This window comes from Coenobita brevimanus, chromosome 29 (assembly GCF_032717465.1).
Source record: "Coenobita brevimanus isolate Jiangsu-jjx chromosome 29, ASM3271746v2, whole genome shotgun sequence".
NCBI lineage: Eukaryota > Metazoa > Arthropoda > Malacostraca > Decapoda > Coenobitidae > Coenobita > Coenobita brevimanus.
Window position 1 is genome coordinate 31,390,278 of NC_136982.1, and position 14,599 is coordinate 31,404,876.

Sequence of the window (14,599 nt, forward strand, 5' to 3'; positions counted from 1 at the left end):
ATCGCCTCTCTTTTTATGTATTTTTTTTTCTTTTTTAGTATCCTCTTGCTGATGCTTCCCCACAGGTTATAAACTCAATTTTCTCTTTCCCTGAGATGCACTTATATAGCATAACATGTCTCCTCTTTTCCTTCTCTCCTGTAGTGTTGGTAGGTTCAACTTTTCTAGTCTTTCCTCGTAGCTTAGAGCCCTTAAGCTTGGTACCTATCTTGTAGCTGCCCTTTGCACTTTTTCAATCTTATCAATCTGTTTTCTAAGATGAGGATTCCAGACTGCTGATGCATACTCCAGGGTTGGTCTGATGAATGATGTTATTTGTGTGTGTGTGTGTGTGTGTGTGTGTGTGTGTGTGTGTGTGTGTGTGTGTGTGTTCTTACCTAATTGTATCTAGTTGTATCTTTACAGGAATGAGTCAACCTCGTACTGTCCCGTGTCTTAAACCCTATTTACCGTACATATCCTTAAATTTGTTATTTGTTTTGGCACACACTATTTCATTCGGTAGTGCATTCCACTGATCAATTGCTCTGTCTGGGAAACAATTTCCTCACGTCTTTATCACCTCTCTTCTTATGCAGTTTTTTGCAGTGTCCTCTTGCTGATGCTTCCCCATATGTTAAGTAATCATTTATGTCTATTTTCTCCTTCCCTGATATGCATTTATATAGCATTATCATGTCACCTCTTTTCCTTCTCTCCTGCAGTGTTGGTAGATTCAGTTTATTTAGTCTTTCTTCGTAGCTTAGATCCCTTAAGCTTGGTATCCATCTTGTAGCGGCCCTTTGAACTTTTTCAATCTTGTCTATGTGTTTTGAGATGAGGACTCCAGACTACTGATGCATACTCCAGGGTTGGTCTGATGAATGATGTTATTATCCTTCTTAGCATGTCTTCATTTATGTATGTGAATGCTATTCTCATATTTGCAAGCAGTGTATACATGTTCCGTACCTTCTCACTGATGTGGTCAACCGGAGATAGTCTGTTATTGATAATCACACCTATACTCGGTTCCACGGAGTCTGACGCACTGATTTTGCCAGCCGAGGACAGGTGGATCTGGTAACACTGCGCGACGTACTCCGGCGGTGACTGGTGGATTTCCGGTGTGTTTGAATGAGCACCAAAGTGACTTTGTATTTCAACCAAGGCTCTCATTCATATGTAAGATACCGGATTATACAGATACGGATTAAAGCAATTATATCGTTAATGATAAATATGTGCCTTTTAAATTGCTAGAGATAAACCTGAACGACAATGATAACAAAAAGTATGTAAAGTTGCCACTGGACGCATGCGGACAAGTCAGCGACTGATTTAAAATTAATTTCATTATGTTTGATTTCGTTTACACTGCACGCGGTTTTATTATAGCAGCAGAGTTCAACTATTATTTTCTCATGGGGTTTGCTTTTATCTTACTTTCCTTCCTTCCACCATTAACAAAAATTCGGTTCATTCTATAATGATGTAATCCATTACTTTCCCGACTCTTTTTCGAGGGGGCAGAGATACATGCTTGAGGATGCATTGTGACAAGGGATAGGGTGTCCGTCTGTATGTCTGTCTCTTATGATACGAAAATGTTAGTAAAAATCAAACACCAAACTTATTCATGTAAGAAATAACTCTACTGAATCTGACTGAATACAAACAAATGCAGATTTTTAAAGGTACTGTTACCTATGAAGGTAATGAAAATATGTATGTACACTATATGTATTGAGAATAGAATAGCATGTATTGGCCTCAGTGAGGTGTGTGTGTGTGTGTGTGTGTGTGTGTGTGCTTACACAAATCATAATTATTAGAAGCTAAGCTAAGCATATCTAGGGTAAGGTTGTATATTAGTAGATGAGGTAATGAAGGGCATGGTGGAGACTGTAGACTGTGACACTGTGTAGTAGTGGTGGGAAAAACATTTGTGCCTTCACAGAACCTCGGGACCACCTTGCTATGAACGTCTGAATTCCCGCCACAGTAGCTGACTTGTCCGCATGCGTCCAGTCGCGACTTTACTTACTTTTTGTTATCATTGTCGTTCAGGTTTATCTCTAGTAATTTAAAAGGCACATATTTATCATTAAAGATATCAATGCTTTAATTTGTATCTGTATAATCCGGTATCTTACAAATCAATGAGGGCCTTGGTTGAAATACAAAGTCAATTTGGTGCACATTCAAACAACGGAAATCCACCAGTCACCGCCCGAGTACGTCGCGCAGTGTTACCAGATCCACCTGTCCTCGGTTGGCAAAATCAGTGCGTCAGACTCCGTGGAACCGAGTATAGGTCTTTCTCTCTTTCTGATGTGTGTAGGGTTTTATTTCCTAACGTATAATCCCAATCAGGTCTTTTTCCACTTTTACCAAACTTGATTACATGACACTTGTCCACATTGAATTCCATTTCCCATGTATTACTCCATTCATGAAGTTTATCTCATTCTTCTTGTAGCTCTTTACAAGAGTCTGTGTTAGTAATTCTCTATTCAACCTGAGAGAGAGAGGAGACTCTGGACATGTAAACTGCGTCAAAAACTAACTAAGTTCGGGGCATTACGTGAACATACCATCAGCTTCCCCGGGAGTGAAAGAATCTACAATGCTAAATATTAACACACATCAAACGGGGGAAAAAAGATACTGAAATATGTGAAATATGGGCGGTTGGGCTATTAAGCCAACAGCCATCTAGCAGGATAGGTGGAGCTTGTTAGTCTTGGCTGGCAATCCATCTAGGAGAAGGAAAACTTTGATTCCAAACTTGGATTGTACCCTGACTTGGGAAGTTAGGGAGGGGTCTGCCTCATAAAAAAAAAAAAAAAAAAAAAAAAAAAAAAAAAAAAAGCTGCAGAAATTAAAAATAGGAGGTGGGATCATGGTCAGCTGGTTTGGGCTAACCTTGACCCACGACCCAGGCTTGCTGGGGGTCCCTTCTCAGGTGCTGGCGAGGTAAAACTCTTAGAGCCCTGTCAGGCTGCCATCTATGATGATGGCTGCTGGACAAAGCCTTCAGGATCCCAAAAGTCAGATGAAGGTTGGGGGGATCCCTAGCCCCCGTCTTCGTGCACAGGGCACACGACCCCGAAATCCCACAAGTGGGTTTAACATTCGGTGGGTACTTTGGGTAGGAACTTAAAATGTTCTAAGCCTTTCAGAGCTGCTTCTGTTGTCACGAGAGCTGGGGTGACTGAGGGTCACCACAGTTGCACTCCGAGGTGAGGTGGCCCGACCATGGCGAGATCAGTAAAAATGGTTACATACTGTATACTACTGGTCTGGCTGTGACAATGGTACTCATCTTAAGGCTGTTGCTGTGATGATTTCTGCTCGCTCTGCCTCGACAGGGTTACTACAGTTGATGGGCATATCTTGCTGGTGAAACTGAAACACACTCTGGGCCTTATCTCTCTTATTGCAGTATATGCTCCCACTCAGTTATCTAGAGAAAAAAAGCTGTTCTACACCAAACTTGAGTCAGCTGTGAAACAGTGCTCCTTGCGGGACGCACTACTAGTCTTGGGCAACTTCAATGGGGTTGATATCACTGACAGGGAAGGCGTCAAGGAATGTGTAGTTATCCATAGCTCTGAAGCCAAGAATGTTAATAGTTTTTACCTTTTGTTTTTTGCAAAATCCAATGATCTAAAAACTGCCGCTTCACCTTGGTTCCAGTAGTCTGATCTTTAATGCTGGACTTGATATTCCAGTGTTAGAGGGGTTGTTAAGGAGGCTGACCACATCTTTGTAAGTACATGGGGTAGTATCCTTCAGAACTTCAGGCTTTTAGGAGTGCAGAGTTCTCTGCTACTGATCACCGAATTGTTGTTGCCATTCTTAAGTCTGCAAATCGAAACTGAGAAAATCCCTAGGTGCTACAATGTCCCATCTTGAGAAATGATGTTATTTGTGTGTGAGGAGTGTGCTTATGAGCAGGTAAGCAATGACAGTCTCAAATCAGTTTGAGGTATTCAGTTCTGCTGAGGAACCTGTTGAGTGATGGGATGCTAAGTTTTATACTCTCGCAGTAGCTGATGGCTGTGCACTGGGCAACACCTGCAATCAAGCAGGGGATTTGTCTCACCAGGGAAGTTGGCCGCACCTAATGAGGGTCTTGCTGCCAGACTGCCTGAGGATCTGGGGCAGCACACATTTGTCTCAACGGGCAAGGATTTCGCTGAGTTGGGACATGTAGAGGTATGTCAGGGAAATCGCTGAGGAGGTAGTGGACTGTCTTCATGAAAACGACTTTTAACTAACTTATCAATTCTTGAGGAAGCTTTGATCCAGGCCACCTCTCAGGTTAACTGTTTGGACAGCAAGTGGCCGGTTCCTGTCAAAGGTGAGTAAGTATAGGGATCGTTGGGCTGAGTACCCTGAGCAGCTGTAAATGATGACAGAACCCCTCAGAGGATAGTTTTCGCTGGCTGGTGTGCAACCAATAGCTACTGTTCCACCAACTGATGATGCTGTGCTTTCTCTACATAAAATCAAGAGGGAAGTGGGTAGGCTAAAATGCGATAGGGCAGCTGGTGTTTGTGGCATCCCTTCAGAACTGACCAAAGCTGGAGACAATGGCATGATCCGGGGACTACATGCAATCATAGAGGCCATTTAGCATACTGGTATCATTCCACCTCACTGGACAAGGGCTTTGGTCACCCCCATCTGGAAAAGGAAAGGGCACCAACGAGACTGCAGTAATTACCGTGGTGTTATAGAGCTCACATATGTCCTCTTAACGCGTATCTATGTTTGTGAGGATTGAGCAACCCAGACTCACGCCCAAGTCAACAGTTGATCGGATCCTAGCACTTCAAATTCTTATGGAACGTCTTCGTGAATTTCGGTAGTCTACTTTTTTTTTATGCAAGGAAGAAGGAACCAAAGGCCAGAAGCATGCAGGATCGTTCCCTCCAAGGAAAAAAATAAATAAACAAGATAAACAGCCAAATTCAAGGTCTTCATTTCGAGATGCCTGGACATACTACGTTTGAAAGACTGGAGGTCATAGGCAGTAGGAAATACAGACAGAGGAAGACAGTTCCAGAGCTGACCTGTTGCATACATGAAGGACTGGGAGTAACGATTAACTCTTGCATTAGTGAGTTGGACAGAAAAGGGATGAGACTTGTTGCTAGACGGGTGCTACGAGCCCGCCGCGCCGTTGTGGTGGAGGGATGCAAGCAGACAGTTCAGAGGAGCACTGACTTAGTAAACTGGGCAGCACTATGGGAACTCCTGCGACGTCATGGGATCCCCGTAGGAATTATTCGGTAAATAGACGGCCTGTATTCAAATACCGAGAGAGCTGTCAAAGGTGTGTGTGAGGGTGGGGGCATCCGATGTGTGTAAACAGCGGCAGTGTGAGGAAAACTGCTAATTATGAAGGCAGCAAACTAACCTGGCGGTCCATGGAATAAAATTGTGCAAATGAAAGGTTTTGCAACGGAAAGATATTAATCCCACCAGTATGATGCAGCACTTTCTATTTTATTATCGCTATTTTTAGACTATAAGTATAGTTTAGGGAAGACGCTTAGAACTAACCACTTCGGTAAGAGAGTTCCTTCCTAACCTACATAAAATTGTCCGGTAGTAGCCTGAGTAAGAAAACAAAACATCGTGGTGAAGTGGATAATGTCAAGATGGTGTGTGAATAATTTTTACAGGAAACAAAATTGCGAAGCACTCACTCTGCAACTCACCTAGCAGAGTCTATGGATGTGGCCCTTCTTGGCGGGCGTCTGGTGGGAGAGGAGGGGCCAAGGTTATGGGTGAGAAGGTGGCGGAGCCTGGTGGATACGGCCTCGCCCTCCCTCACCAGCAGGTCCAAATCGCTGTCATGGCGCCCCACACTCCCGCTCAGACGCTGCAACGGACATAAGTTGACACATTACAACTGCTCATCCCATTTAAGTTACAATCTATACTTCTAAGTTACTGCTAAATATCCAGCCTCATACTTCATCCATGGTGACTGTGATATAAAGTCTACAAGCCTATCACATCTCGCCATTCCCTCACGCACCTGTCAGACGCTGAAAGGAGGATCAGCTGACATAATACCATCTAACCTTGTATCTGCTGCCCAACCACACCCAACCTCGTTGTTTATCTGAAGTGACGGGGACAAACACGCCTACAAACCAATCAGATCTTACCGCTCCCTCTAGCTCCTGCTCAGACGCTGCAAGGCTACTTCAGATGACTTTATTACCAATCCTTCTACCAACTGACAAACACCTATCCTCGTAGTTCAACCAAATTGACTGGGACAAAGCTCCTCTCACCACTCCCCTACGCTCCTGTTCAAACAGTGCACGGGAAATTAGTTGACACTTTACTACCCATCCTTCAATCTGCTGCCAAACACCTAACCTCATGGGTCATACAAAGTGGCTGGGACTAAACACCTGCAAGCCTACCACACCTCACTACTCTTCCTGAAGCATATGTCATTTTATTTTACCTTATTTTTTTATTCATTTGTTTTTCCTTTGTTCTGTTATAAAAAAAAAAAAGTTTTTAAACATCTTAAAACTTGTACAAACATTAGGATAATTAGGTATAATAAGCGAAATGACAAAGGGGACTGAAAAGACAAACATACAAAGATTTTTTTTTTTGCTTACATTCAATGACAAATCGACGTGTTTATAAACGAGTTGATACTCCTGTTAAGAAGCTGTAATCAAAGTAAATTAATCTTAACGAAGATCTGAGTCTAGGGATTATACTGGCAGCAGGTAAAATCCATCTGCTTTACGATGTCCACCAGCAAGGTAAGATATATATTTGTGCCGCCCACGCACACGGTAACATTTACTGCCTAGTCATCGTAGACATGAACTTTACATCATGAATCAGCACACTGGAGTTACGCACGTAAACAATAATAATAATAATAATAATAATAATAATCTAATACAAGAAAATAAAAGTCTACTTACACAGATTGTGCTTTGGGAAAAAGACTGACATACAAACATACACAATGTCTGAATATATACAAAGCGTCTTCATTTTTATAAAAGGCAGCAAATGAGACTACGAGTATTCTTTCATTTTTAGAGAAAAACCTAATTTTACCAAATTCTTCAATAATAACCTACACCGACAAAGAATGTTACTTTTTTACTTACCTCCAGAAAGTCTCAATATCAGAAGCTATGAATAAACTTTCACAGTGACCGACAGGATATAAATAAACACACCATCCTAGAAAAAAATATAACCTAAATGGAAAAGCATGAGGAACGGCCACGCAAATGACAGACTCACTAGGCTACTAAAGACATAACAATTGGATACCCTCAATTTATAGTACCGCCATCTTGGCTGCGCATGACGTCACATCCTCCTCCCTTCCCTCCCCAAATTAGAAGTCTTGAAGGGAATACGTCAAAGCTTTATGTTAGGGGAGAAGGAGGACAATGCTCGTGACCTGGGGGCTGGGGTAGACTGGGAGTTAGGGTGAGGGATGGAAGGGAAGAAAATGCAAGGAGGGAATTAAGGAGAACCGGGAAGAAGTAGAAAATTGCTAATTCTCTCCCCTCGCCCTTCTCCTTTCCCCTAAAACACACACACACACACACACACACACACACACACACACACACACACACACACTCTCTCTCTCTCTCTCTCTCATACCAATCTTTGCTAACATAATATTACACCTTCACAGCACCAGCCACGAAAGAAGTCACTAATGCAACGGCCTAACCTAACACAATCTATCCTTCTTACACCTAGCCTAGCCTATGCTTACCCAACCCAACCCAACCCAGTCCAGCCCAACCTTGCCTAATACCAGCCTAGTGATGAATAATTCAAAGTCAGGAAGCGTTAGGAGAAACACATCGATATAATTTCGCCATGTGGTCAGGAAGGAGAGTGAGAGACTGACGAGGAGAGTGTATGTGAGTGAGGTGGAGGGGGGAAGAGGAAGGGGGAGGCCAAGGATGAGATGGAGTGGAGTGGTATATGAGGGAGGGGTGTGTGAGCTGGGAGCAGGGCAGTGAAATGGCGGGGGACACGGAGATATGGAGGCGATTTGTTTGTGGCCACCCCTTATGGGATTAAGGCGTCTGGCAACAGATATTGACAGTCCAAAACCTACTCTATTCTAAGTAAGCCAAACCTACTTCAGTCTAAAGTAACCTTAAAAAAAAAAAAACTACCAACAACACAATGTCAGCCTAACACAATCCAGTCTACAACTAAATATTCTTCTGCAATAGAGCTAAACTTACCTTAGTCTAAACCTACCTAATATATATAAAAGATTTTAATCTGCCCTAAATTACCTCAAGCCAACTACCTAACCACTAAACCTATCTACCGTAACTTGCTTTACCTTCCTTAAGTAAACGTTACCTAACCTATCCTGACTTTACCCAACCTGGCATATTCTCTCCCATCACATATCACATAACTACTTTACTTCAGGGGAGGGATAATCCAGGCCAGTGAAATATTGTGACACCACGACTTCCAGTCAAATAGCATTAGGATTAAGGCAAACATACCCCAGCCTAAACTAATCTAACCTAACAACCCCTATACTCAAACCCACCTAACCTAACCTTACCTAACCAAACCAAACATCCCCCAAACTTTAACTTACTTTAACTTACCTGAGCGAACCAAAACCTAACCTGACCTACCGTACCCTAACCTGACATTCTCTCCCCCCCATCAGATAACATATAACTAACTGACTTCGTGGGGGATGATAATCCAGGAGAGTGAATTACAGTGACATGGTGATTGCCGGCCAAATAACATTAGGACGGGACGGTATATTAGTGTTATAAAGAAGAAGCTAACGTCGCCGTGGTAATCCGCGAGAACACACGCGATAAGTAGATGAGGGACGGGAAGCGTGGGGCTAGGTGGGTGGGTGGATGGATAGATGGGATGAAAGGATAGGAGGGAAAATGAGGATATGTCAGCCAACTATGTTGTATTTCAAAGCAGACGACTGTTTCCTTGTTTTCTGGATCGTAAATCACCTCATCCTTGGGATAGGATGACGATGACCTATGGTAACGGAAGTGGAAATGTGGATGGATGGATGGATGGGTGAATGAAAACTGATGGTACTGAGGTGGAAGGAAAGGTGTGTGGATGACTGGGATGTGAGGAAAGATCAATGAACGTAAGCAAAAGTAACTAAGTGGAATGAAAGAAGAGACGTGGAAAATTAAGTATTTGGTGAATACATGGCTGTACGGAGAGATGAAAGAAGAGATGAATAAGAGGTAAACTAAACAACTGGGATGAGAGGAAAGCTTAAAGAATATGAGAAAAACAAAAAATGTGATGGATGGATGGTTAAGGTAGACAGATGAAAGGATGACTGGAATGAAATGAGAGATTAGAAAAACTAAGTATATGGTGAAAAGATGGCTGAACTGGACAAAAGGATGTGCTAATGACTGGGATGAGAGAGAAATGGACGACCATAAGGAAAACTAATCACAAGGAGACTACTGAAAAAAGGATATAATTTAATCAGTATAATGATATGAAAAATATTAAGGCTAATATATATGAGATGGATGTGTAAATCTGGATGAATGAATGACTGATGATGGATGGATGGTTGGATGACTGGAATGAGAGGAGAGATGGCTACCGACGAGTACATAACCTTAACGATATTTCAAAGTAATCAGTCCATTAAAAAAGGTAAAATAAGTAAAACAGTAAGACAGAAAAGGAAGTCAGGATGGATGGATAATATGGAAAGAATACACAAATGAGATGGAAAGAAGCGTGCAGAAAAATGACAACAGGCTGATAATGAAAGCATAATTGCTAATTAATCAGCATAAGTAATATATGAGCTATAAATAAAGGAAGGGATGCAAAGCCTGGCTAGATTAAAGCTGATGGATATACGGCTGAAATGAACCGAAAACGAGGACAATTAATTAACTAAGTGATAAACATTGAGGAAAGAATACAAAAACGTAAACTACCATGGCTTTTTTCACTTCACTGCGATGACTTCTTTTCATTTTAATCTAACCACCACCAAACTACTTTTCCAGATCAGGAGAGCACCCTAGTAGTACAGGAGTAAATGAGGGCTATATCTAAATCCTCTGGGTCAACAAAACCCTGCTGACCCGAAGAAAACTGCCAGGGGGAAGCAGTGATATTATAAAAATCACTGTGACCAGAGGAGAGATGAAAGCAAATGAGGACAGGTCAAATATGGAGAATGATTAATAAGACACAACAAGGCCTATGGTTAAGTACTTAGACTGGCTAAAAAAAAAAAAAAATGGAAATGGAGGGTTTGGATGGATGAAAGGATAGATGTTTGGTTAAGGCGTATATGTATGTATGTATGTACTTTAAGGCTGGTTTGCACGCGCCTGACACTGGCTGGTACTATAAAGGACACGTTCAAGCCATATTTTACGGATCCTAAAGGGCTATTGATCCGTAGGGTTGGGGAACACCATTTTGTCACTGGAGAATTGATCCGCTTCCACCCAGTGCTGCATGTGTGGCTATAGGTGTGGAAGGCTTTTACAGTGTATGCTGAAGAGTGCATATGCAAAATGTGTTGTAGTGGCTGCTGTTACAGAGGAATGAAAATTAAGGAAACCAAGAGCTGGTATATTATTTCTATTTCAAACGTCCCAAGAAATTTATCCCATTAATAAAATGAGAAACGGCGGAGTCGAGACTGATGGAATGAACAGACTGACATAGACGAAGAAAAATGGTGAAAACAAACCTGCTATATGAAAATTATTGGCAAAATACCAGTTAATCAGCACAGCATGGACTATGACTGGGTGGAGGAAGCTGAAAGGATGAGCAATGGATGGACGGCTGAGACGGATGGACAAAGAAGGTAAAAGCGGATACTTGAAATAAATGCACAAGAATAGTATGCAGAGTTGAAATACACGCACAAGAATAGTAAGCAGAGAATAAATTATAAATCAAGAAAAGTCAACAACATAAGAACTGGACTGATACAGGGTGGAAATGGAAGGCCTAGTAAGATCTGTACTAATGGATGATTCGATGGCTGCCATGGGGAGCACACGCGGGAAAACGACGGTAAGTTAACTCTCTCAGGTTCCTATGACTCACCCACAGCTGAAAATAATCATCCGGAGTTAGCTGCAATAAACTACTTGCGTTGTCTCCGCCATGAGTGGGTTAATGGTGACAATTTAACTCTCAGAAATCTAGATTAACTCGGCTGAATAAAAATCGTCTGGTGTTTGCCAGAATAGGATCCTAGAGATGTCCCGACCATGAAAAGGCAAAAAATAAAAACTTAAAACTATATTCACATCGATACAGGGCGGATGTGGCAGGTCAGGACAGATCGATATTGACGGATGGAAGGATGAACTGAGACTGAAGAACATGTGACGGAAAATGAGGATACGTTGATTAACACTCAGGCTTCTGTGGCTCACTCTCAGCCGAATAACATCGTCTGGTGTTTGTCGAAATAAAATTGTCCCAATCAGGAAAAGGTCAACTAAATCATGTAAAAGGCCAGGAGTAAACAGTCACATACGCATAACAGACAGGGTGGGAGTGAGGTCTGATGGATGGAATGAAAGGACAGGGAAAAACATGAAAAAATAGTCAGGATGGAATGAAAGGACAGAGAAGATAAACATGAAAAAATAGTCATATAATAATTACAAGCAAAAGGACAATCAACCACTACACTACCGGGACATTTTTCAGTACATTTTTGCACCAACTGTCTGTTCTATGCAGCTTAGACAAGACCCCCAATAATAAAGAGATCAGAAAAATTTCGCATTAATTCTTTCACTACCGGGGGTTTAAAATAGTTTGTCGGTAGCATTAATTAAATACAATGTTCTCTGAGTTAAGACATTAACATTGTGGTTACGGTGATGTATTTATTCCTGTTTTCTTCAGACGACTTAACCTTTGGATGGACTTTTCGAGCTGGACGTGTTATGCATGACCTTCCTTAACTTCCTTTCTACTCGGTGACTCATCTAAACATAATGAAACCATCTGGTCGTTGCATGACTGATATAGAAAACTAATCGCAGAGGAGGAGTTTATCGAAAAAATTAAAACAGAAAAATACAAATAATGAAGTACCGGGTATGATAAAAATGAAAGAGTGCATGGATAAACGATGGCAGATGGAGTAGGACGACTAGATGGCTAAGATGGAAGAACACTCAATGAAAAACACAGCCAGACCAATTATACACTATAGTGCATATAAACACAGTCATCGTACTCGTACGGTACGGTGGAAACTGAGGACCAAATGGGCGAATCTTGACGGACGGACGAACAGAGTAGGAGTCAAATGAAGAAGCTTAATATACATGATACTTCAGAGCACTCAAAATTAAACCACACAAGTGCCTTATGACATGTGGAAATGTGTCCTGAATGCGTGAATGCTGACGGATTGATGAAAAGGCAAGAAAATGAGGAAAGACTAATTACTTATATTTCAAGGTACAAGAATCACAACTAGAATATTAATACAGGGTGGATGTGAAGCTTGGATGAGTAAATGATGGATGAAATAATGATGGGAGGACACCTGAAAAAAAAAAAAACTGTGACAGGTCAATTACTTGTACGATATTTCAAGGCAGGTAAGTAATTCACGTAAGTAAATAAAGTTGGACATAAGTGAGGTGTTATTGGATCAACGCTGATGGAGTGAAGGATGAGATGGACAAGCAGATGAGCGTAAAAACACAAACAAATCTAACCTGTATTTCAAGGCACAAGAGTAATTTACAAAAACATACGTATGGTGAATGTGAGGCCTTGATACATGAATAGTGATGGCTATATCTAAGAAACGGACAGATGAAGAAAACTGAAGGTGATGCAACAATTATAAGAATGCGGATATTTAAAAAAAAAAAAAAAAAACAAAGCAAAGACGAAAATTAAGACAGGATCAACTAACTATGCAGAAAATATAACAAACGAATAATTTAAAAATGACCAACGAAATACTAAGGAATGTGGCGACAGGATCAACTACTTATACAACAATTATCAGTCGGCGGATAATTAAGAGTAACTGACTCGAGGAGAACGTTGGGGTCTAGATGAACGATTAATAAAGGAGGGTGAGATGGAAGAGATGAGGGTAATGATCACAGGCTAATTGATTATAAACAGTTATGAGCATACATCTGATGAACTCTTAAAAGTCGACTGGGAACTTTGGTATTTTACTGTGACTAACGCCAGACGAAGTTATTCACTCGAGACGCAAAGGCTGATATCCTGGAGAAATATACAATATATTATGAAAAATTTGAGAGGGGGATGTGAAGGTGTCATCGATGGATGGATGGATCGATCGATGGGATGGGATGGGATGGGATGGGATGGGATGGGATGGGATGGGATGGGAGGGGAGGGGAGGGGATGAAACAATGAATTAATGGAGCGAAGATGTGACAAATATGCGGTAATAATTTGCATATCTCAAAGGCTTTCGATCGATTCTGGCATATATCTTTAATTTCCAAACTGCCCTCTTATGGTCTCTATCCTTCTATCTGTGCCGTCATCTATAGTTTCCTTTCTGGTCGTTCTACAGCCGTTGTTGTAGGCAGCCATCGTTCTTCTAGATCTATCAACAGTGGTGTTCCTCAAGGCTCTGTCCTATCACCAACTCTCTTCCTTTTATTCTTCAATGACCTTCAAAGCTGTACATCTAACCCTATCCACTGGTATGCTGACTCCACCCTTCACCTTTTCATTCGGTTCCCGCAACGTCCATCTCAGCAGTTACTTCAACAATCGAGGGATGAGGCTGTGGCACACCTAATGTCTGACTTGGCTCGTACCTCTGACTGGGGTAAAAATAATCTTCTTGTTATTAATGCATCAAAGACTCAGTTCTTACACCTATCAACCCGACAAAATCTTCCACAGGAGTACCCACTAATGTTTAATATATTCAGGTTAATCCTGCAAATGCATCATCCTTGAACATGCATGAGGTTTCATTCATTCGGGACTTATCTTGGAAAGATCATATTATATCTCTTGTAAAATCTGCTTCCAAGAGATTAGGTGTGCTAAGCCGACTCCGTTTCTTCCTTACCCCTGCACAGCTGTTGACTTTATACACGGGTTTTATCCGCCCCTGTGTAGAGGGCGGATAAAACTCTCATGTTTGGGGAGGCTCCCCACATACAGCTCTTCTCAATATGGTGGAGTCAAAGGTTTTTCGTCTCATTAACACTCCTCTTACTGGCTCCCTTCAACCTCTGTCTCTTCGCCGCACTGTTGCATCTTTATCTCTTTTCTATCGCTACCTCAATGGTCACTGCTCCTCTGAACTGTCTGCTTGTATCCCTCCATCTCTACGACTGGCGCGTTGCACCCGTCTAGCAACAAACTCTCATCCCTTCTCTGTCCAACTCTCTAATGCAAGAGTTAACCATTACTTCCTGCCCTTCATTTATGCAACAAGTCAGCTCTGGAACTGTCTCCCTCTGTCTGTATTTCCTGCTAACTATGATCTCCAGTCTTTTAAACGCAGTGTGTCCAGGCATCTCGAAATGAT

The 14,599-nt window shown here is 41.7% G+C and overlaps 1 protein-coding gene across 4 annotated transcripts in view; it reads right to left on the bottom strand.

Moving 5' to 3' along the window:
- Positions 1–14,599, bottom strand: part of LOC145395050 (uncharacterized) — a 1,083,039-nt gene that overhangs the window by 928,370 nt on the left and 140,070 nt on the right. For all 4 annotated transcript variants that reach the window (XM_080268801.1, XM_080268802.1, XM_080268803.1 and 1 more), the window contains exon 2: positions 5,715–5,878. In XM_080268801.1, the coding sequence (XP_080124927.1) occupies positions 5,715–5,878 (164 nt within the window). The remainder of the gene's footprint in view (positions 1–5,714; positions 5,879–14,599) is intronic.